The sequence below is a fragment of the Eptatretus burgeri genome, chromosome 6 (genome assembly GCF_056783735.1).
Source record: "Eptatretus burgeri isolate ZD-2024b chromosome 6, Ebu_testis_v1, whole genome shotgun sequence".
Taxonomy (NCBI): Eukaryota; Metazoa; Chordata; class Myxini; order Myxiniformes; family Myxinidae; genus Eptatretus; species Eptatretus burgeri.
Window position 1 is genome coordinate 72,988,726 of NC_140966.1, and position 25,371 is coordinate 73,014,096.

At 44.1% G+C, this 25,371-nt stretch overlaps 1 protein-coding gene across 2 annotated transcripts in view; it reads left to right on the forward strand.

Annotated features, from left to right (window-relative positions):
* TMEM53 (transmembrane protein 53) overlaps positions 1–25,371 on the forward strand; it is a 68,959-nt gene that overhangs the window by 27,553 nt on the left and 16,035 nt on the right. Inside the window, exon 2 of one of the 2 annotated variants that reach the window (XM_085885611.1) lies at positions 6,852–6,958. The exons of the other annotated variant lie outside the window; for it this stretch is intronic. Coding sequence (XP_085741737.1) covers positions 6,852–6,958 — 107 coding nt within the window. The remainder of the gene's footprint in view (positions 1–6,851; positions 6,959–25,371) is intronic. 2 annotated transcript variants of the gene reach the window in all.

A 25,371-nucleotide genomic window follows, 5' to 3' on the forward strand; every position in this document is an offset into this window, starting at 1 on the left:
CAGTACTTAGACAAAATATTACGCCATTTTGCACCATCTCAACCAATCTAATTTGTCACTTGCTCTCTAAACGTTGAGGAATATCAAGATTCACACAAAATCGCAGTTCGTAGGAAACAGGTCGTCCTCGGAAACGCAAAGCAAGAGTTAAAAAGACTCTTCCCATGTCTTTTTTTTCTTGAGATTGCACGGGACAAGGTGTTCTTTGAATTCTAGTTTTTTGGAGATTGTACTCATCTCAATGCAAAATAAGGACATAAAGAGACATGTGTTCCCTCACATGGGATAAATTCCAACATTAGTAGGCCATTGTCAAATTGACATGCTGACATGTCTCTCTCTCTCTCTCTCTCTCTCTCTCTCTCTCTCTCTCTCTCTCTCTCTCTCTCTCTCTCTCTCTCTCTCTCTCTCTCTCTCTCTCTCTCTCTCTCTCTCTCTCTCTCTCTCTCTCTCTCTCTCTCTCTCTCTCTATCTCTCTCTCTCTCTCTCTCTCTCTCTCTCTCTCTCTCCCTCTCCTCTCTCTCTCTCCTCCTCTCTCCTCTCTCTCCTCTCTCCTCTCTCCTCCTCTCTCTCCTCTCTCCTCCTCTCTCCTTCTCTCCTCTCTCTCCCTCTCCATAACTCTCTCTCCTCCTCTCTATCTCTCTCCCTCTCTCCTCTCTCTCCCTCTTCATCTCTCTCCCTCTTCCTCTCTCTCTCTCTCCCCCCCCATTCCTCTCTCCCCCTCTCTCACCCCCTCTCTCTCTCTATCTGTCCATCAGTTTGTAGTTTCCTGCCTGCAGTGATCTTGCCCAACATCCTGTCCTTGGTAGGATGATTCATAGATTAATAAATTGCCAGAAAGCACCTTTACTTGCTTTGCACTGGAAAACCAATTCCACTGATGGTAATCTGCGCTCTCTATGCAAGACTCACAACCAGTGTGTTTCTGTACTCGGATGTGCCGGAACTCAAACCAGGCTCATTAGAGGTCTGAACTTGTGGGTTTCTCACCATCCACAAAAATGGCTGTGAGTTGGCCAAATACATTACTGGTACATATACACCTCATCTGACCCTTAATTAGTGATGGACAGAGTCATAACAGACACTACTCGTGTACTGTACTTGTAAGGCCTTCATACAGTATTATAAATTATGGCTTTACATTTATATTATCGATTGGTGCTGCTGTTTAAGGGAGCCTTTTAAAAATCTTGTTTTTTTAATACAGAGAGGAAGAGCTGGAACACTGAATAGATTAGGATGCAACAGAACAAAAGGAACAGCATGGAGAGTTGGGTAGGTGACAATAACAAACTGATTCGATTTTGGTTAAGATCTAGATGCAGATCCAACCAATCAGTGGGATACAAAATGTAAACTGTTCACCCTGACAGAGATATGTGCTCCACCGAATGCCGCTCTAGTTTTCTGCCATCCATATTTTCCATCCAAATGCTCTACCTGTGGACAAAATAAATAAACGTGAAACAAAACTTTATACTTTTCTCCAGAATTGGTGCCAAATTTATGCTTGTGTCATCAATATTTCATGAATAACACTGGTCAACAATTTTTTACTTTCTGAATGTTGTCTAGATTTCTACAAGTGAATTAGGGTATTCTGGCACTGCTGAATCAGGAAATGGCATCCGTTTCTCTCCATCAGGTCAGGTTTTTGTGCTAAGTTGATTTGAAAAAATCAGATCTTGTGACAAAATCAATTACATTTTTGTGGCATTATCAGCTGATTTTTGTCAACACATATCATCCTAAACATGTTTTTAAGAAAAAAAAATGTTTTGCCAACAACATTTATTGATTACATGATAGAAACATCGATTACTGTCATCTGAATGGTGGGCATTGATAAAGGTAAGTACAAGTAAATTGCATGTTGCGTCACCACTGTTCAAACTTCAGGGCTTGAACTTCCGTTTCTTCGAACTCCTGGAATGTTCAGCGGCAGGGAGGTCTCTCTTCAGATTCCAACAGTAGTCAGCCATCATGACTGCGTCCCAGCGACCCTGATACCTGGTCTCCATCTCCTTCATGTCCTGATGGAATCTCTCCCCCTGCTCGTCACTCATTGAACCCAGGTTCTTAGGAAACCGATTCATATGTGAAAATAGGTAGTGCATCTTGATGCTCATGTTGCAGCCCAGGTTTCTGAAAGCAGTCAGCATGTTGTTGACAAGTTCTGCGTAGTTTCTGGCTTTATTGTTGCCAAGAAAGTTCTTCACTACCAAAACAAATGTCTTCTACGCTTCCAGTTCCACTTCGTTCATTGAGTTTTTGAACTCTGGATCTCTGATGAGCTGACGGATCTGAGAACCATCAAAGATGCCAGCTTTCAACTTCTCCATGGTCAATCCTGGAAAAGCCTGGCACAAGTAAGTGAAGCAGTCACCATCTTTGTCCAGAGCCTTGGTGAACTGCTTGATTAAGCCGAGCTTGATGTGCAGCGGTGGGAAGAGTATTCTGTCTCTGTCCACCAGAGGGTCGTTGATGACGTTCCTTTCTTTGCATGGCACCAATTCCTCCCGCACAGGCCAGTCCTTCTTCGTGTAATGCTGAGCACGGTCCCTACTATCCCACATGCACAGAAAACATGGGTACTTGGTGAAGCCAGACTGTTGTCCCAACAAAAAGTTCACCATCTTCAGGTCAACACAAATAAACCACTAATGCTGATCATAACCAATTTTCTCCAGCACGTACTTCACCGCTTCATACTTCTCCTTCAGTGTAGTCGAGTGAGCAATGGGTACAGAGGCAAACTGGTTGCCGTTGTGTAGCAGAACACATTTCAGTGATCGCTTGCTGCTGTCAATGAACAGTCTCCAATCTTTGGGTTCGTACTGTGGCACTCCAAGCTTGAGCAGAAGCGCATGTCATAAATTGGTGCATGTAGGTATTGTACATTCTTCAGAGTTCGTTATGTTAAGAAATACAACTTTTTTGTATCACATTATTACAAAATCTGCCCCATTAACTTTAGTTTTGATCCACGAACTTTATGCTTTGCCTCACCAATTTTTGGAAGATTTTGAGGTTTTATGACTTCAAACTGATCCCTTTTCGACATAATCACCCAGAACTATCGTACCTGAATACTTCTTGTCATTAAAATAATTATTTCCAATCAAAACAATTATTTGACATGACATTTTACCCCCACCAACTTCTTCTAAAATGCTCCACACATGCGTACATGTGAACAAAAATGTAAAAAACGACATGTGGCCATATCTCAAAAACTTGACCTGATTGAACAAAACTAATGTGAGTTTTGGATTCAGCGCATCAGATTCGTCCTAAATCAGCTTAAAAAATGCAGACAACAAATTTGTTGTTGACCAGTGTAATAAATATGTAAAATCATGGCTTTTCAAATGGAACACCATGGACTTATTGTTTTAGTAAATATCACATCAAACGAGCTTTGCACACATCAATGAGCAAGGCTCATTGAAAATCTTCTCATAAATATACTCTGTGGAAAGCTTGATGTGCATCTACAATACGGAGTGTCACTGTCAAACAGTGAGAAGGACACTCGGTAGAGCACATACCTCCACCACGTAATACCTGATCCACGAGAACATATTGGACCCAATACATTTTTGAAATATCATGCTATAAAGTACTATATCGTTTTTTGGCCCGATTTCTCAATGGTGAAGAATCACTTTAAAAATGTTAGTACGGTAGTCGGATCTGGATCCGGATCTTCACCAAAATCGAAACAATTCGTGGAGGTCACACACCCAACCTGTCCACAAAGTTTCATCCGAATGCGTCCACAACTTTTTGAGATACCCTGTACACAAACAGACAGAAAGAGGTGAAAACATAACCTCCTTCACCTTCAGTGGTGGAGGTAATAAGTACAATCAGATGTATGAGTTTCCACTTGAGTTGTTCCATTTTTGTTTTTTTCATTTGCATGCTGCCTGAAAAGCAGTCTAAAACTTGAGGGATCATTAGAGACATTATTGTCAAGTGTTTGTCTTGTTTTTTTTGGAAGGTTTCTGTGCATTGTTCTGTCACGCAAGGGGACATAAAACGTAATGGAGGTCTAATTGGAAAAATATCAATTGTGTCCTTCTTTTTTTTTTCTGGAAATGTTAAATGCTGTGCCATTTAAATTGACATTTTAAAACAAATTAAACTCGAAAGCATCTCAAAATGCAAAGCCCATCCACATCTGCTTTGTACTAAAACTACACTTGACAAAACAACAGCTAAAAAAAAACATTGTACATTTTATTCATTTGTGTTCTCCATATTCTCCCAATAAAGGTTTATTTAAGATTTGCTGACAAAAGCTCAATGTTTAAAAATGGTATAGCCTGGACAGACAGACAGCCATCACCATTATGTATCATTATTATCAGTATCATTATCAATGGAAGCGCAAAGCGCCCCTCCGTTTTTATATAGGACAGTTTCTCTGTATGCAACTTTAACACGGAGAGTGAAAATTCGTTTATCAGTTTTCAGGAGTAAATCCTTTGTACGTCGAGGTAATATGTTCCAAATTTCCTCATTCTTGAGTTTTTAACGAAAAACCTCGAAATTCATGTTGATGTCTGTCAGTCTGTCCGTCCGTCTGTCAGTCTGTCCGTCCGTCTGTCTGTCAGTCTGTCCGTAATGTGTTGGCGCTCATATCTCAAAGGTGATACACTGAAACGAGCTGGAACTTGGAATTTACATTGGCAAATACGTCTAATTAATGGCTTCGAAACAAATTCCACCGAAGTGCCATAATTTTTGCTTTCTTGCTCGTTTTTGATCATGTTCAACTCTCCACGCATCATCCACAAATAACTCGGAAACATCATGCAATTTTGCTTGGTTTCCACTGGAGGGCAGCACCATCTATCATTTGTTGATATGCATTGGTCGATCAATTTATTTGTGCATCAAATAAATCGTCCACAATTGTACGAACTCATTACCCTGTGCGCGCGAAGTGAAAAGCAGGGTTAAGCAATCGGTAACGTACGTACGTATGTCGTACGTCATACGTCATGCGTGTCTGCATGTTATTAAGAGCGTACATCAAAAACTGTTCAGGGGAGGAAATTGAAACTTGACCACATGTTACATGACCATGTGATATAGTGGTCACTCTTTTAAGGTCAACATATCGGCCAAAGGTCAACATTTGTCAATTTTCTAAAATCCTCAATTTTCATCCGATTTACAAGAAATTTGAAGAGGATTTGCATATCAGGTCACTAAATTCAATCAACAACTATTTTTGAGGTCAACATAGGTCAACAACAACAACCAGCGTGAGAGGATGGGCAAGCCATGTTGGAATCAAAGGAACACATGCAGACAAAGATTGTGTCTGAGGTTCCTTGTTGTTATGTCGTAAATACAACAAAAAGGATTTGTTTTTGCACTCTTATTGTGAATGGGAGACACGTTAACCATCTTCCAGGCAGACAACAGGCAGATAAAGGTGAAGGACAGGCTGAAGAGAGCAGAAGCAGCAACGGCAGAGCAATGATGCCATCTGAGACAATTACTGATGTGGAGTGAAGGCTGGATGTAACTTTCTCTACTTTTTTTGCGTGTAAAACACGGAGTCCAGTAGCCAGTGAGTACGATAAGGTGGGGACAGAGTGGTTCGGCTTGGGCATACGAGATTTGAGTCGTACACTTGTTTATTCCGGCTGATCTGAAAAATAAAAAAATCCCATCAAAGTGAGACCGATAGATAGAGAAATAATAAAAAAGTTCACAAAGTGTGTTTGGATCACCTCGTATAACTTAAGACGCTCAGTGAACGCATAACTCGGTGAACCCCAACAGCACATTGCCCTTGGAAAACGCCATTGGCTCTCAAGTCATGTGTGAAATGGCTTTTTTTGGATTGCATCATAATATTATCTTGAGGTAGTGCCAGCACAGGTGCTGCATCATGAACACGACTTTCTTGGGAGGATCGATGGCTGTACCCTCTGTAAAGACGTGCTCATGGACGTCAAAGATGTCACTGCCCAATATCGTTCGAAAAGATAAGGCCACTGTATGCCGATACCCCGCCAAGTTTGAACGTTTCTGCTTTGCTGTTGCTTTCTCATTGTATCCTCTCGCCAAAGAAAATTTACAAAATTGCTGTCACACAAAGGTTTCATCAGAGTCAAGCAGTTTCGTCTGAACTTGCACTAACCGATCGCAACAGTCGTACGTATAATATGTATATACGACAGATGATGGAGTGGAGGTGAAAGAAAAAAGTTCAAGCTTGACTTTCGTTTCGATAATACCATTTTTGGATGTATTCTGACATACTTGTAGGTAATGAATCATTATTTATTGCAAGGAATGAATTACTCCAAGAACTGTTGAACTTGAGAAGAGCTGTTTGTTTGTTCTAAAGTGGGTTGGAGACTTCTTTGTCCCTCACTGATGTGTGATGGCGTCCCACGGATGCTCATTCTCGCCAACCCACACTTGTCAAGCATGGAAAATATGCCAAGCACGAGTTAAGTGAGGCCTTTATTCTGCGGTGGACTGGAATTGGCTGGGTTAAGAGTTTTTTTTTCTTCCTTCTTTTGTAATTGAGCTGTATTCATTAAGCCTGACATTTTCCTTTGTGCCAAGTACCCAAGCCTTTATGAAGGTGATTTAAAGCTTGTGGAGGAGCTTGCACATCAATAAGATATAGGACATTAGGAGACATCAGAATACCTTTACAATACAGGTGATTTTAAGGACATAGGAGGCAATGAACACATCGATACAGAAAATGGAGTTTGAACCTGTGATCACATGATCTCCATGAGCAGATGGGAATGCCAAGCAGGACAAGTTTTAACATTTCCAACTTTCTTACTCTTTTCTCGCAACAGAATTGGACACCGATGGTCGAACTAATGAACCCATCGTTTTCTTGCTGGGCTGGGCCGGATGCCATGACCGTCACTTAGCCAAGTACACGGGCATCTACCATCAACAGGTCTGCGTAACAAACTTTCTGATACACTAACAGCAAAAGAAAGTTACGTTCCCTTTATACGCTTTAAAAATGATGTACTTTAATCTGTAGTTTATTTTCCAGGGCAACATGTGGTGAAGCTCAATATTCCACTGTTGACACCACCCATAAAATACTGTTGTGTTTTCAACAGCCATGTTAACAATGGTGGAAAGAGCAAAGCAACATGTCAGGAGTTGATTCGAAAGGTGGATTTTAAAATGTTTGCATTCATTAATTTCATATCAACTTATCTATCCTGACGTTATCCTGTGCGGAAGAATTAAAATATCTTTCGGATGTACGATTCCTGTGTGCTCTTGGCTGGAGGATGTTTTAACTTTTTCACAAGAGTACATGCCTTCTGTACATTTTGAAAAAAAAAAAATGATTCCATTGTCCACCGGTATGTCCCTGGCCAATTTGAGGATTAATTTTCAAGGATTTACAAGGAATTCAGGCACAGGAAGAGGCCGTTCGGCCCATCATGCCTGCGCCACACCAATACCAGATTTAATCAATCCGTCGATACCCCTTCCCTTCATGTGCAGCCTTTTGTCTGCTACACCGGTACTCATTTCGCCGATCTCGGAAGGATGACAAGCTGAGTCAACCCCCTGGTGTTAATTTAGTGGGAAAAAGGGGGCTTGAACTCAGGACCCTAGAATCCCAAGCCACCACCCTAACCACGAAGTCAACACCAGGTTTCTTCTTCCCTTTTTCCTGCTCTTCCCCTCCCCCCCCCCAAAATCGGAGGTATTCTTTATTTAATTTTGCTTCCCAAATGGGTTGTGTGACTCAAGTGCAACTGCTGAGCTTTGCAAGAATTGTGAATATAACACCTGCCTTGATTATCCTGACAGTTGTGGCAAAATGTTCAGTCCTGAGAATCACTTAAATATAAATGGATGAGGTAGGTGTGTGTGTGTGTGTGTGTGTGTGTGTGTGTGTGTGTGTGTGTGTGTGTGTGTGTGTGTGTGTGTGTGTGTGTGTGTGTGTGTGTGTGTGTGTGTGTGTACTGGAGTGTTCTGATATGGAATGTCATTCACTAAAATGATCGTCATGATCTCCTGAGTTGATTAGGCTAATTAGCTACAAAAAAGTAAAACCCAGAAGAATTCCCATGTTTTAAATGCATGTCATGTTAGTTTGTAACTTTACTAATTGGTTTGCAAACTGGCTTAGTGATAGGAAGCAAAGAGTGGCTGTGAGTGGGAGGATGTCTTGCTGGGAGGATGTAAGTAGCGGGGTATCTCAGGGATCAGTCCTCGGACCAGTACCATTCATTATTTACATCAACGATTTGGATAATAGGGTGAAGAGTAGACTTTCCAAATTTGCAGATGACACAAAGCTTGGAGGTATGGTGGATTGCAGAGGGGTGGTGATCAGATTCAGGAAAGTATTGATACTTGCATAGATTGGGCAAAAGATTGGCAGATATAATTTAACGTGATGTGTTTGGTGTTGGGGATGGGAAAGAACAATGAAAATAGAGATTACAGCATGCAAGGGGTAATTTCAGAGCATGTCACACAGGAGAAGGATCTGGGGTGGTAATAGATTCAGGAGGTAAGCAGGCAGCACAGAGCCAGGCAGCCATCGGTCGAGCAAATAGGGGTTTAGACTGTATTTGGAGGGGATCATTTATAAATCGAAAGAGGTGGTGTTAACATTGTACAGGAATTTAGTGAGGCCTCATCTCGAATATTGTTTGCAGTTTTGGTCACCACAGTTCGGGAAGGACAAAGATGCCAAAGAGAAAGTTCAGCGCAGGGCGACGAGATTGATTTTGAGCCGAGCTGGACTCAGCCATGAGGAGCGGCTGAAGGAGACAGGGATTTATACACTAGAAAGGAGGCGGTTACGAGGAGATGTGATGGAGATGTTTAAGGTAATTAAAGGTAGAGGTAAAATAAGTGTAGATGAATTATTCAACAGAATCGACAGTGATAGAACCAGGGGCTATAGCCTGAGAGTAAAGGAGAGGAGAGTTAAGACAGTAGTAAGGCAGTGAACTTTTACTCAGAGAGTAGTTAATGCATGGAATGGTCTTCCTGGAAAGGGAGTCGCAGCAGAAACAGTGGATAAATTAGAATTAGAGAGGTACCTGGAAGTATTGGAGATACAGGGGTATCGGGATGTTGACAGGACTTTTAGGTAGTTTGAACATTGCTGGGTGATTGTGTGCACATGTACAGAGTGCTGTTGGTGGGGGTCTTGTCAAGGGGTGTTGTGTGGTTGATGGTGTGTTTTAACAAAGCCCATGCCCCCTCCCCAGAGGAGAAGAAAAATAAAAAAATAAAAAAAACCCCACAAAAAGACGATTAAAAAATATATTATTAATCTTGCATTTTCTTCTTTGGATCTTGTGTTGATAAATTAGTGTGGTGTTGATGTCACGCAGGCATGATGGGCTGAATGGCCTCACCTGTGTCTGATTTCCTTGTATGTTAAGGTGTGTGGAGCAGCTCAATAGGTCCTTCCATGGCATGGCAATTTAATAACAAAATAAATAACAAAAAGAATGATAACATTGTAACAAACCATATATTAATTAATACTCATAATATTTACAACAATAATCTATCTATCTATAATTCCAACAATCTCTGTGTGTCTGTCTGCTTGTCTGCAACCACTGTTTCTCAACGACCGCCGGTCCGATCTCATTGAAACTTGCCAGGAATATTGCCGGGGACCCGCGGATGTGCATTTTCGAGTTTTGATATCGATCGGACGAGCGGTTCCCAAGTTAAGGCCATTTTATTACTTTTTCAGTGTTGAAAAGGTGAATATATGGCAGCTGAAGGTGTCGTTCCACCTTCTCATGCCAATTTTCCCCAAATTATTAATAACCAGACGACCACCGGTCCGATCGGATTGAAACTTGCCAGGAATATTGCCGGGGCCCCGCAGATGTGCCTTTTCAAGGTTTGATATCAATCGGACAAGGGGTTCCCAAGTTACGGCCATTTATCTGCGAATCAAAGACAGGACACGGTGCTATGACATCAAGAATGACGTCACAATTAATGTTTGTTTCATTATTTATTTATTCATTTATTGGGGCACGATTGACGTCACAATTCTTTTTCTTCTTCGTTTGGTATGACGTCACAATCGACACTGGGGACCTGAGTATGTGCCTTATTATTATTTATTATTATTGTTGTGCTTGGTAGACATTTGTGAATACATTTACAGAGAGAGGGACAAGAGAGGAGGGGGGAGAGAGGAGAAGGGAGAGAGGAGAAGGGAGAGAGGGGGGAGAGAGGAGGGAGAGAGAAGGGCAAGAGAGGGGGGAGAGTGAAGGGTGAGAGAGGGGGGAGAGAGGGGGGCGAGAGAGGAGGGGCGAGAGAGGAGGGGTGAGAGAGGAGGGGGAGAGTGGGGGTAGAGAGAAGGGCAAGAGAGGGGGAGAGAGAAGGGTAAGAGAGGGGGGAGAGAGGGGGGCGAGAGAGGAGGGGCGAGAGAGGAGTGTGAGAGAGGAGGGGGGAGAGAGGGGGGAGAGTGGGGGGGGTGAGAGAGAGGAGGCGTCACAATTCTTCTTCGTTTGATATGACGTCACAATTGATGCTGGGGACCTGATACTGCAGGCACGAAGCTGCACCTACGGACACACACTAGTAATAATAATAGTCGTATCATTTGGCAATAATAATAACGAACGTATCATCCCTGCCCTGTTCCAAGCACATCTGGGTTTGGTGAAAGGCAAGCTCATGCTCAAGCAGTACAGCAGGCGGTTATGCTACAAGGACGTGAAGACCAATTTAAAAATTGGTCCAACACACCAATGGGCCCACTAGTTTCTCAAAAAGATCCATTGAGAAAAACAGTGATTTACAAAGTTCACACCGGCTCTACAGGACATTATCTTGTATAACCCTCAAGCTATAATGCTGTTTCATCCTTCTGGAGGACATCTATGCTCCAGCCTTACTTTGCCCAACTTGAATCAAAGTAACCTGGCATGAGGTGCTTGAAGGTAAATCAGGTGTCAGACTAGTTGCAGTAATGGGTGAGAAGCATTCATAACGCAAGCTTTTTTTGTACAGGTATTGTGGCTTATGGAAGAGCCGAATGACATGGTGTAATGGATCAACAGACACAATGCGGTAAAGGGGAAACAGTAGTGTGACAACAAACGGTGCCCCACATCGCAGGGAGTGGAGATTGTATGAGAAGGGTGACAAATGGATCCTACCGATTGTAGTAAAGATCATGAGTGGAAATGGGAGAGCATACGAGAGACGAGTACGCAGCAAATTTGAAATCCTGTTGGGAAGAGCTCACGACAATTTATTCACAAAGACAGATTTCACAGGAAGAGGAATAAAAAGAACAAGGGGATGAATGAATCCAGGGGAGTGTGGAGTTTAGACTTGCGAAGGGTAACGAGGACAGGGTTTCTGGCAGAACACGGACTACATGGAGAGCTTGGGAGGGAGGAGAGAGGGCAGCAGGAGCGAGACTAGAGTAGACCAGAATTCTGCATTATGACACAAATATGACGTGCAAGCATTCAACTGTACCTCGAACACCGTCCATCAATCTGAGCGAATGTAGACAGGAGTAGAAATCATCAACTTGCTTCAAGCACATGAGGAGAGCAGCAATGGCTGCCTGCAAACGTGACACCCGATTTAAGTTGGAGATTGAATCACAGTTGTTCAATCATCCTGAGAATTGGTATGAACTACCATGCACGGTGCCATCCTAAGATTGCAGATAATACAAGAACAAAAAGTAGAAAGAGCAATCAGAGATTACGGGCTTCTTCTCCTTCTTTTGTGTATGGCAGCTTGGCTGCCAGGAAGCTATCATTTTGTTGGGGGTGGCGCTCTGCTGCTGATGCTGTGCCCTCATACCAGGGCACAGGTACTCATTTCACTGACCTCAAAAGGATGACAGACTGAATCAACCCCATCTGGTGTTAATTCATCAGCCAACAGGGCTCAAACTCAGGACCCTAAGATAGCAAACCAACCACCATAACCGCTAAACCAACACCAAGCTTTTAGAGATTACAGACGTTAACACATTACGTGAGGACAGACAGACAGACAAACAGACTAACAAATGGACCCAAATGCAAACAGCCTCTGGCGAGGGTAATAACTGGTAATCATACATCATGGTGATGGTCATTGCTGAAAGTGGAGAGGTTGCAAAACTCCATGGAAGGTTGAGATCGTTTTCTATCGGCTAGCCATTGGCATGGTTCTTCGGGGGGGGGGGGGGGGGAAGGTTGGAGAACTCTGATGTTTGAATGTGATTAATCTCAGCACAGATGTGTCAGCATTGTGTAAAATTCTGACGTTGGCTTCAATGATTTATCCTTCTGGGCCCTATAAAGTTGCTTGATGTTGATGATCTCAGCACTAGCTTGGAGGGTGGGATATAGTCTTGCCACAAAACGAATCCCCCTGAAGCTGAAGAGTACTGCACACCCTGTTCAATAATTCAACTAGAAAGAGAAATTATAGATTGCAGACCCCAGCCAGGACCTGTTTAGTGTGGTCTTTGTGTGCTGGTGTGTTTGTGTTTGCGTGGTGTGTCGACGGTGCATTGACGATGCAGGTCTATGTTCATACAGCGGACAATCAAACCTTTTCGGTTTTATTGTATAGATTCACGTTCTTATTTGTATTTTATATACATACTTACGTACTTATTTTATAGATGCACATATTTCACTGATGTACACATATTTTTACCTTCGCCGAAGGAGAAGGTATTGCATTTGGGTCCGTTTGTATGTTTGTCTGTCTGTCTGTCTGTTTGTTTTGGTCGTTTGTTTGTCCGCACAGAGCTTTCGTGTTTTTCTCTGCAGCCGCTTGTCGGATTGAGACAAAATTTTCACCACTGAAGCGACGACTCATGTAGAATGTTTCATTGATAATTATGATGTCATATGTCACGTGGTGTGCAACCATGTTGGAAAAATGGGAAAAACTTTCGACCTCTGTATTCCTGAAACTGCACGAAGGAAAATTTTTTAACTTGGCACATAGCAAGTCCTCCTCATGTGGAATAAGTGAGTTTTTTTTCTGACATCATATGTGTCTTCGTTATGACATCAGAATTGCATATGTAGAATGCTACATATGATCAGTATGAACATTTTTGAGGATCATCTAGGGATAAAATGGTCCACAGAAAAAAAATTGATGATGTCATCAGTTACGTGATTCGGCAGCCATGTTCTTTTTTATTTTCAAAACCTTCAAAAATCTTCGTCTCTGAAGTGGCTGAACAGATCGGGGTGAAACTTTACACGTATGACTGCTTATCAATGGGGAGCAAAACGTTCACACATATGACATCATAGGTGACGGTTTGGCAGCCATATTGGATTTACCCTAAAACCTATAAAAATCTTCATCTCCAGAACGACTGGATAGATTGAGGGGAAACTTCACACAAATGTTCACCAAGCCATGGGTGCACAATTTTTCTTTTTAAGGAATAGTTGATAGGTCACATGGTTTGGTAGCCATATTGGATTAAAGAAAATATTAAATAATGTTTTCTCTGGAACCGCGTCATCAATGCACGTGAAACTTCATATTTATGATCCAGTAGTGATGAGGAATGCATGTTTTAAATTTCAACTTGATCGGACGCACAGTCTGGAGCCAGAATCATTTAATTTGTTTGATGTGGGTTCTTCTCTTTTTTTTGAGGTTGGATTTTTTTGTTTGAATGAGGATCACTTGACTGTGTCTGGATGGGTTTGAGGGTAGAGGAGCAGCAGCTGAAATGTGAATCCTATCCAGGTTCCGCCTGATGACTTCATCTTTTCTTTTTTGTTGTTTGGGTTCCTTCCGATTACTTCAATGCAGGGCTGTACCTATTTGGTCTTCATTTGATTTGAATCGAATTGAATTTATTTTAATCCCATTCCAAATTCAATTGAATAATAATAATAAACGTCATGGGTCAGGATAAGGTGTCTGATCAAAGTGAGGTTGCGTCAAAGCGGGACGTCTTGGTACCCGGTCATCACTGCCAGTAGCTATAAAGTGGTAGTTCTAATTATGTCTCTTATTAATTAGTCACACACAAGTACACAAACACCACACAAAACAAGTCCTGGCGAGGGTCTGCGATGTCTAATTGCTCTTTTTCTTGTTATCATATGTACTGTACTTTAGAGATATTCTAACTTTTTTAATACACGTACTTTGTGGACTTACATTCTTAATAGTACATCATTTATAGAATTACTCACATTCTAATAGTCTTACTTTATCAACGTGTTTGCATTGTAATAGTATGTACTTTATAGACGTGCTCACATTATAATAGTACGTACTTTCTCGACGTGTTCACATCGTAATAGTATGCATTTTATAGAGGTACTCGGTTGGAAAAGCATACCGTGTAATACTGGCTACCACCAGGTGGTGGTTGTGGCCTACGTGAGCACGTTATGTGCAGACAGACAAACAAACAGACCCAAATGCAATACCCTGTCCTCTGGCCAGGGTAATAAGGTAGCAAGAAGAGAAAAATCCAGAACATTGGAGAATTCCCAATAAAAGTGAAGGTGAGTCGACTGCACAATGGGTTCCTGAATTTAATTGGCAATTGTAATGCTTACCAATGAACATGGCATGCAGAATTACACTCCAGATTCATGTCCCCTTAATTTTTACTGCCATCAACTGACGACGTCCATGTGAACACGCTGATGCTTGATGACTTAGGCGATGTACCGTTAATCACTCTCATCGAGTTCATGAACATGCGTTTCAGGTGAATGAAGATCTTGCCTTGTGTCAGCTGAGTGATTTGGTTGTGAATATAATATTATTAAGTGCACCCTCGTGCACTGATCAGGATTTGTGCATTAAGCTGAGTAACCTTTGTGAACATAGCTGCATGGAAGAAATACCCACCGTTTGTGAGACATATACAGTACATCATGAACGGCTCAAATGGTTTATTCAATAAATATTAGACACAGTAACATTATAGTTGCCTCATTAGAGTCAGTTCTCTGCTGCTTTGTCTTTTTCAACGAGCTCGCTGCCTGCTGAGTTTCTATACAATCCTTGGGTAGACTCGCTGGATGTTTCAATCATATTTTAATGAGTTGGACTCAGTTAACTTTCAACCCATGTAGGATAAGAAGACTTCAGCTGCAGTTCAGTGAGGCTTCAGTTAACTCTTCTCAACTTCATAATAATAATAATAATAATACATGTTCCCTGACAAGAAATTTCAATGCAGTTGGAGGCTATTCGGCTTACCGAGGCTGCACTGGTGTTGCCAACCTATGCTACCCCCGACTGCCCAGCCTGCTCGACGTCCCCGGGTAGGACGGCATCAGGCGAAGACCCCCTCGGCACCGGCCCAGCCAGTCCCGGCGATACAACGTCAGGTGCCGGCGAGACTACTGGTGGGGGCCCCGCAACGTTCGGCTCGGGGAGGTGTGGGGGGGGGTGATGCTGAACAGCGATCATGCATCTGGTCCACGTGCCGCTTCCACACATCCCCACCATCAGTCCGCACCATGCAATTCGCCGGCCCTAGCACCACAGAGACCACCGCCGGCACCCATTTGGAACCGTGGAAATAATCGCGTACCATCACCCGCTGCCCCACCTCGAAGCTGCGCAGCCACGTCGGACGCGACATCGCCCCACTCCCCGACCCTCCAGGTCGCAGCAAATCCAGCCTGGACCGCAAAGCCCGTCCATAGAGACGAATGGCAGGCGAATCACCCGTGACAGGATGAACTGCATTCCTGTAATGGAGCAAAAAGACACCGACTACCGCCTGCACAGGTGCAACACCCCCCCTGCGCAAAGCCCGCTTCAACATCTTGACAAACGACTCAGCTTGGCCATTCGTCTCAGGATGATACGGTGCGGACCTTAGATGTCGAATACCATTCTGGCGCATAAACTCATCAAATACACCCGCGATGAACTGCGGACCATTATCAGAGACCAGGAACTCCGGCAACCCTTTATTAGCAAAGATCGTCCGCAGCTTCTCTACTGTAATGTTTGCTGAAGTATGCTGCATTACTACAACCTCCGGCCATTTAGAGAATGCATCAATCACAATCAAAAACATCTTGCCATTAACCGGTCCTGCAAAATCTACGTGGACCCTCTGCCAAGCTCGGTCTGGCACAGGCCAGAGACCCGAAGCTCGACGCGGGTTATCAGCATCTGTCTGGCACGTGGCGCAACGCTTAACCAACTGCTCAATGTCTTTGTCCAACCCTGGCCACCACAACAGGCTACGAGCAAGACTCTTGGTCTTCACGATGCCCAGGTGACTGACATGCAGTTCTTCCAAACACCGCTGTATTCGCGCGGCTGCTACCACCGGCACCCCGCGTTCGGGTCTCAGGATGAATTGAAGCGGTTTGTGATCCGTCTGTAAAGTAAAATGCCGCCCCAGCAGATATTGATGAAACCTCCGCACACCCCAGACGAGGCTGACAGCCTCCCGCTCAATCTGGGCATATCCGCGCTCTGCTGTGGACAGGGTCCGGGATGCAAAACAAACAGGCCGCTCGGAACCATCGTCCATCCTGTGGGAGAGCACTGCCCTGATGCCATATGCAGAGCTGTCGCATGCCAATAGGAGCGGACGCGCAGGCTCGTAGTGCACGAGGACCGTATCCTCTGTGAGCAGCCGCTTGACGTGGTCGAACGACGCCTGGTGTGCAGGCCCCCAAACCCAGCGCTCGTCCTTCTTGAGCAACCGCGTCAATGGCGCAAGTTGTAAGCTGAGCCCGCGCACGAACCTTTGGTAATACTGGGCCATGCCAATGAACGAGCGCAGCTGCGTCTTGTTGCGAGGCGGTGGCATGCGCTGAATCGCCTCCACCTTCCGAGGACCTTTCAACAGCCCCTCAGGCGTGATGATGTGCCCGAGGTATTCCAAGCGCTGCTTGAAGAACGCGCACTTGTCCCTGTTTAAGCGCAGGCCGCACGCTTCTAGCTTCGTGAAGTATTGACTCCCCGCCAATCGCGCATATATTTCATCGATTGACGGCAATGGATATTGCTCCACGCTGAGCCCCGGGTTAACTGTGGATTTGAAGTCCCCGCACAATCGGACGTCCCCATTCCGTTTCAGCACCGTGACAACCGGGGTGGCCCAATCCGAGCATGACACCCGTTCGATCACTCCACAGGCCTCTAGCCTATCCAGTTCACCCTTGACCTTGTCCCGCAGGGCATACGGCACCGGACGCGTTTTACAAAACCGAGGAACCACCCCCTCCTTCAAGAAGAGTTTCGCCTCCATGCCCTTGAGTTTTCCAAGGTCGTCTCTAAACAACCCTTGATGTCTTTGAAGAATCTCCTCCAACTGATCCTCCCACTGGCTCGGCACGGGTTGCACAAGGTGAACTGCGGCCCAGTCTAGCCTGATGCGGGTCATCCAATCTCGGCCGAGAAGAGACGGCCCCCTCCCCCGTACGACGTACACCTGAAGCGTGGCGACCTGGCCTTGGTACCGCACAGACACGTCTGCCATCCCGACTGGCGTTATCTTCTCGCGGGTGTACGTGAACAGCGCGAGGTTTGACCTGATAAGCTTCAAGCCGTTGAGTCTACGGGCGGTCTGTTCGCCGATGAGCGACACCGCTGCTCCCATATCGACCTGGAACGTGATCGGCGTTTCGTTCACTTTGACTTCCACCGTCACCGGGCGCGCCGTCGTCGGGCCAACTGAACACAGGCTCAACAACGGCCGCTGGTTCCGCCCCGAGTCGCGTCGCACATCGCCGTCCACGACTTTAACGGTGGCCGACGCCCCACGGCACACACGCGCCAAATGACCCACCTTGTGACAATTCAAACACACGTTGCCTTTATACGGGCATGCACGGTTCAGGTGTCGACCTCCACATCCCAAGCATGTCCGCGGGGTCACCCCGCCGCACGCGTGGCCGCGCGGCGACATCCGACCCGCATCGAAGGTCGTGCGCGCGTCCCGGGGTGCTCGCGACCCCGCGTGGCCGGTGGTGGCTCGAACGTCCCCGCGAGTCTGCTCAACCGCCATGTGTGCTTTCATTTTCTCCACAATGTCCCGAAACGCCAGCCCGTCATCCCGGGGCCTGTTCAGTGCCACTAAATCACCCAGCAGCTGATAATGCTCCGGCGAAAGCGAAGCGAGCAAGATCGACTTCTGCTTGCTCTCGTCGACCACATCGTTCGCGTGGAAATAGCATTCCAATTGCTCCGAAAACAATTCGAAGTCGTCCCTGTCGAAAACGGGCATAAGTCCGTATGCACCCATCCTCGTCAGCCAACTAGTGTGTACTAGGTGCGGTGGGACGCAAGAAGCACGCGGGCCACCATCCACTCTGCTTTATTGCGCGACCAGAAGCACAGTCTTACCACCCCTAGCGGGCGAGGCATGATATACGAAAACCCAATCACGTGACACAGCACAGTTTGGCCATACTCTATCCTTTTTAAATGCTGATTTTCAAGCAAGGAAACGGGCACATATAATTTTTAAAGTCATTGGTGTGACTCGACCGAGCTTCAAACGATTGACTTCATAAACTCGGAACGGATGCTCTTTCCTATCCAATTTAAGCCTTAAAATTTTTTTTTTTAACATGGTCTATGCTCGTGGAAAAGTGATTACACAGAACAAATCAGGACACAACATAACAAAGGGAACAGCAGGAGAAAGGAGAAACACCAACAGCAGGGCGGAGGGAGAAAGTAGACGGAGACAGACAAACAAGGGATGAAGGTTACGCCGAGCAGTGAGGGAGAATACAACGGGTGGACATGGATACATGAGCAAAATTGTGTTTGACCAGTTTGTGATTTTGTCAAGGTCTGAGGAAAGGGAAGAGGCTGCTGCCTGTCTGTCAGAAGGATGAGAGACGCATTGGCAGAGAGTGGAGTCATCATCAAAGGGATAAAGAGGATTTTCCAGAGAGTCAGAGAGATCATTGATGAAGACTGCCTTGGGTTACTCCAGCCCTGACAGGGAGGAGATGAAAGGGTTCTGTTGAGAGCCACACATTGTCTACAAGAGTGCAGGAAGTTAGCAATCCAAGAGTGAAGTTGGCCTTGGATTCCATAGGCAGACAGTTTGGAGAGCAAGGCAGGATGCCAAACTTTATCAAAAGCTTGAGATATGTCCAGAGAGACGGCCCTGACCTCATGTGTGGATATTGAGGGCCTCCACCATTGTAGGGCGAGTCGAAGCAGCATGTCCGAGGTAGAGTGACCAGGTTTGAATCCGAATTGATGATCTGAGAATGATGATGTTATTGGAGAAAAGGAATGATTTTTATGTCAACTACGATTATGGATTCCATGACCTTGCTGATAATTGGAAATACAGTAAGCTAATTGGGCTGTAGTCAAGGGGGTTCGTTTTTGCACCTTTTTATGTAATACTGTGATGTTTACTGATTTCTAATTTCCCAGGTGGATATAGGAGACCAGTCCTGAATTGTAACAACATTTAAAAAAAATTAAAAATCAAAAAATAATTGAAATTAAATTAATAAAAAAACACAAACACGTGAAGCGCAAATGGAGAAATAGGTCACACTTTATGAACCGCGAATATGCGGGGCCCGTGAATCGTGAAACTGCGAATAGTGGGGTCCAACTGTATTTCGAGCCAATGACGTTTCCCAAATCGTGGAAAACTGACGGAATTTCACGGAATCAGATACTTGAAATGGAAAACCGAATCTAACATGGGGGAGAAAAAAACGGAATTTCGTAAATTACAGAAAAAAAAAAAAGTCAAGATTATGTCGCCGGCAGAAACGAAATATCTGTCATCACCTGCGCATGCGTGCAACTTTGGAGAAACTTTGTGTTTTACAGTTTGAAAGCATCAAAATACAGATGAGATTGCCAAAAATGATCAAGAACATCAATAAAAGTTCATGTCATCGTACTTCCTTTGTAGGTGAGCGTGCATGGGCATCGTGATCAAGATTTTTTCAGTTTAAAATGGCACGTTCAATAGAACCGGTTTATCATCTTCACACTGATGGCAAAACTCACCACCCAGTGACCCCTTGGAGGACTTGAGGGAAATTGTATTTTTGTCAATACAAGTGCACAAAATGAATATTAATTTTTACATTGATCACACGAAAGGGAATTTATTTTATTTGAAACCAATTTAGTAATTTTTGTTGGGAATCTAAAATTTGTCCGTAGCCTGATGGAGTACTGCTCTCCCCTCTGGGCTGGTGCTCCTGCCTCCCACCTTTCTCGACTTCACGCTGTCGAAACCAGGGCTTTTAAGATCATTGGCATCTCCCGCAATGAAGCTGAGTCTTTGGGCCTCTCACTCAATCACCACAGGTTGGTCGGTGGTCTTTCTGTCTTCTACCGACTCCTCTCCAGCCTTGCCCCCCCTGCTCTCTCTGTGATTTGTCCCAACCACATTTCCACAGGGCGCTCAAGGTCTGCCAACAACCCCCTTCTGGTAAAACTACCAAAATCACGAATCACTGCTCATCTTCACTCTTTCATTCCTCTTTTTTCCTGCCTTTGGAATAAACTTCCTCACTCTATTCTTTCCCATTCTTCCCTCCAGGCTTTCAAAACAGCTGTTCACCACCACCTCTTATCTTCCCCCATCCAAATCCTCGATCTTTTCTACCCCCGATAATCCACCCAAGCCCACTTCCTTCAATTCTCCTGCTTTCCTTCCTGAAAGTCCCTTTAATGTCCATCTTCCCCTCGCCATGTTCCCCGTCCCATCCCCATCCCTCTCCCTTCCACAGTTCACCTGTGTCTGTTCCCCAATGTTTTGTCCCTTCCACTCCCGCCCCTCTTGTCTCATGCCTCCTTGCTGTGAGTTGTGTGTTAGCTCTCATACGAGCCTCGACCAAGGTATACAAAAAAAAAAAAAAAAAAAAAAAAAAAAAAAGACGTTTTTAAAATTGAAAATCACTGGCTCAATGTACTCCAGACAGAAAAATTAAACAACCACTTTTAAACTGCAAAATGAGGTCATGAATTCCCAGTTCAGAAATGTTTTAGTCATACATGTGGAAACCTTGGCTACTGAGGAAAGAAACCCCATCAGGAAAATTGGATTTCCAACATGCAATGTTCCAGTTATCGTCACCTGAACTGAGCAATTCTGGTCATTCGCTTGGAAATTGTCTCCCACAGACACTGCGTATATCTACACATGACCCTTGTCAATACCCGATACAAGTTGGTCAGCCAAGTGGTTGAAGTTAGTGGAAAAATAGCTTGGCATCATTTAACACCAAATACATTGGCTAATGCTTTCAGGATGGTTCAAGGAGGGGTGACTCGGACTACCGTTGCCTTCCGGTACAATGTTAATCTCAGTCGTTTCTAGATACCAGTAAGGTACCATCAGATGAGATATTTCATAGAGAGACCTCATTCAGGTCACCAAAGTTGTCACAAACTCTTGTGAGGATTGTCATCTTGTCACCCTTTCTCAAATTAACTGCTTTTCAACAGCACAACTGAGTGTTCTTTTTCTTCATGAGTCAGGAATCTGTCTAGGCTCTAATGACAGATGTGTTCAATTCTTGAGACAATGTGGAAAGTGATTTACTAATCATGTCATAGTGTAGTATCATCGGTTTGATGGGAGCAAAATGATGGTCTCGGTTGGCATTCAAGTTTGCTGAAGAACTGATCTTGTTATCACCCATAAGGGTGCTTTGATTGGTGCCAGATACAGGGTAAGATCACTACACCTGAAAGCAATCCTCTGACCCAACAGCAAAGTCCCAACTTCATCTTTACGGATTATAACACCCATCCACACAGTGACCATGACAATGGTGCATTTCAGGACCAAGCAGCACTCGTGTGGACTGGTCTGCATGATCTCTTGACTTAAATTTGATTGAACATGCTGGGCACATCCTATAGAGGCATGCTTGTGGTCACCAAGTCTGCCCACAGTTTCTTGATCATCCATAATTGCGACCCTGGCCAAACAATTACACAACATTCCAGAGTGAGAGACGGATTGTTTGATTTGGTCCACGAGACGTGTACGAGCTTATTTTGAGGTTAAAAGTGGTCACAAATGTTATAAAGCAATTTCTGCCAATGTAAACTTCTGTGTGATCAATTGTAAACTCACTTCATTGCCAATTTGCAGGCTCTTTACAGATAGCCATGTTGTTTTAACAGATCTTCTTAATGTTGCCTTCCATTGAAATTATACTTATGTATGGAGTGTAGTATATGAATATGCTGATCCTCTTAAACTGGAATAGGATGGTACCAATTCTTGCAGGTATCCCACCTCACCATCTAAGGCAGCGTTTCTCAACCTTTTTACCCTTGTGGAACCCTTGAATATAGTTTTCATGTCTCAGGGAACCCCTGCATAAAAAATATTATATACTATTATTAATATCTAGCTCTTTTATATTTTTATCGTAGTTCACGTGGTAAATATAATATTTTTTTTCGGATACCTGGTTTAAGGAAAAATTGACCCCTTTTTTGTCAAATTTATTGGCAATGAAAAAAAAAAAACATACCGCTCGTTTATGAGACCTCACACAAATTCACAAAAAAAATTTTTTTGTTGTTTTGTTTGAAAACGTCATTTTTGAAAGTGTTTGTCAACCCCGAGTCTGTTTGACAATTAAAAAACACACCTCATGTAACTTGATCAACAAAACTTAAACAAACAACACTGAAGCAAAAAAGGTAAACAGAAGAACTAACCTTGAGAGAAAGAGACTTTGCGCTAGGAAACACAGAGAAGATAGATGGACACCGTGCATGCGTCCCGTACTTGAGTCAGTCACTCAATGGTACACGAATCCACCGCGTACAGGACGTCCACTAACCAGTGAGGGCGGTTTCACACTGGCACCATATAGACATCGTCAAATACAATCCCTATGGTTGTTATAATTGTAAATAATACAAGAGGTTGAAGCCTCTATTACAATAACCAAGGAGTTTCCAACAATATGCCGTACGTGTATAGTAAAATTACGAATATTAAATCAAACAAAAACTACTCAAAAATACATTAGCCTATTTATTACTGTTTCTCGCGGAACCCCGAGTGACCTCTTGCGGAACCCTAGGGTTCCGGGGAACCCCGGTTGAGAAACACTGATCTGAGGCATGAAGCTACAACTAGACAGGCTGCATTCAAAGCAGTTGAGCAACCAGCCCACTGCCCACCTCCTCCACGACAAAATCCTAGAACTGCCTGCACAACGACTCGAGTCATAAACCCTTCATCATAGCGGCTCAACTCTTCATCATTCGAACAATAGGCAGGACAGACAATAAGACAATCGTTATGACTCAATGAGTGGAAAAGGAAACCACCTGCTGGGAGACTGCAAGAAATGTTGTCAATCTCTCACTCATTTACTGGCTCTAAACTACGACACAATCAGTGGTACTGCCTGAACCATATTTGGATGGAGGTCAGGCACCTTGAAACATGCATACGCTATTGGAACCTCGCAGACATTGCAACTTGTGACTGCAGTAAAATACAGGGGGCTGACAGGATGACTTAGAGGTACGAACACTCGCCTTTAAGCTGTCGAGCCTGTCTAATTCTGACACAGCTATAAACTATCATCCTGGTGCTTCACAGCCAGGGTGATTCATCAATGTGTGTGCCGTCCCTCGGATGGAAGTTAAACGGGTGTCCCGTCCGCTGCCCTTCGTTGGTGGACGTTAAAGATCCCACGGTGTCCTTCTCGAAGAGTAGGTGAGCTATTGCCAGCCCCATGGCCAAATTCCTGCCCTAACCGACAGAGGGCATTGTATCAGCGACACAGTCACACCCTCAGCCAATGATGCTACCCCATAGCCTTGTGCTGTATACATAAGAAATGAAATACAGAATGGTAATCACCTGGAGGAAGAGGTCCCCATCTTTTACGGATGCTAGAACTCGCTGCAACAATTCACTGCTCAGGTGTGGCTGAGGACTGCCCGATTTACCCGCTAATTCGCTCAATTCAACCACGTGAAAGAAGATGAGCCATGATGACCGTTTTTACAGCCATTTTTCCCTGCTGTGCAGGGGTTGGCTTTTTTTCTTGAGGCAATGTTTTTTTTATGGCCGGATGCCCTTCCTGACGCCAACCCTGGTCGCCTCTTACGACACACAGGGATATGGTACACCTATTCTAACCGGGGCATACACCGGGACCAGTACACTGGTACTCATTTCGCCGACCTCGGAAGGATGACAGGCTGAGTCAACCCCCTGGTGTTAATTCAGCAGCCAACGGGGCTTGAACTCAGGACCCTGGAATCCCAAGCCACCACCCTAACCACTAAGCCAACATCAGGTTCAAGAAGATGAGCCATAATAGGAACAAAGTTGGACCTCTCATAAGAACAATACAACCCTTGAAACATTTGTTGCTTAATTTTTTTTTGAAGTTTATTATGTTTGTCATTTCCTTACTTCATTTAATAAGTAGGAGAGTGATACAGGATCAATCTCGGATCATGGTAATATATTGCTTTCACAAAAGGGGTCGCCCCCCCCCCCCCAGGACTTTAGAAATTCAAACCAGCATACTAAAGGAATACATCAGGTTCCCTTTAATTATTTGTTTTCAAATGACGCTGCAGAAAATGCCACAGATCGTTTGTTTTGATGTCACAAATATTTTACAAGTTTATTCAAGGAGCATACATCACCGTACGTCATTGTACATCATTGTGCGCAATGTTAGCTTTCAAACCCCTCAAGCCGTATTTGAAATCCAGTTGTTAACTACTTCAGTCTGGCATCCAACTTTTGCTGATTTCACTACAACCCTTAAAAGGCTCCCTCATCATATTTGTTTATTAAAAGAGAGATGCCAAGCGAATGCCTTAAATAGCAAATCGACATTTGAACGCGTTCACAAACGAAGGGCAGTTTTATTTCATAAATACTATCCATCAAACTTAACTGAAATATTCTTCCCTCCTCCAACCCCTGCCCTCTTGGTCCCCCACAAAAATCAACATTTGTTGTTTTTACTTTTCAAAATTTTATTTGTTTTTTTTTACTTACAACGGTCGATCTGTAAGACTGGCTATACATACACAAGCAAGGACCCAATGTCTTACTATGGACATCTTGTTTGGTGGTCTTGTCATTTTAAGGCCAAGAGCAGGATAGGCAGATGTTATGTTGGTTGCCCTTCATATATTAAAGAAGGTCATGCAAATTCAAAACCATCTGGCCAATTTGTTTACAGTACAACCACTGCTGCCCAGACAGCAACCACACTCGGAAATAGCAAGCAGTGTAACTCTGTGTCAAGCATCCTCAAAGAAGGCCAAACCACTTGCTATCCGCAGTCCAGGTAGGAATTTGTAACTTGGGGGACAGATTTGCGAAATACACTGTGGCGCATCTTCAACGTCAACCAA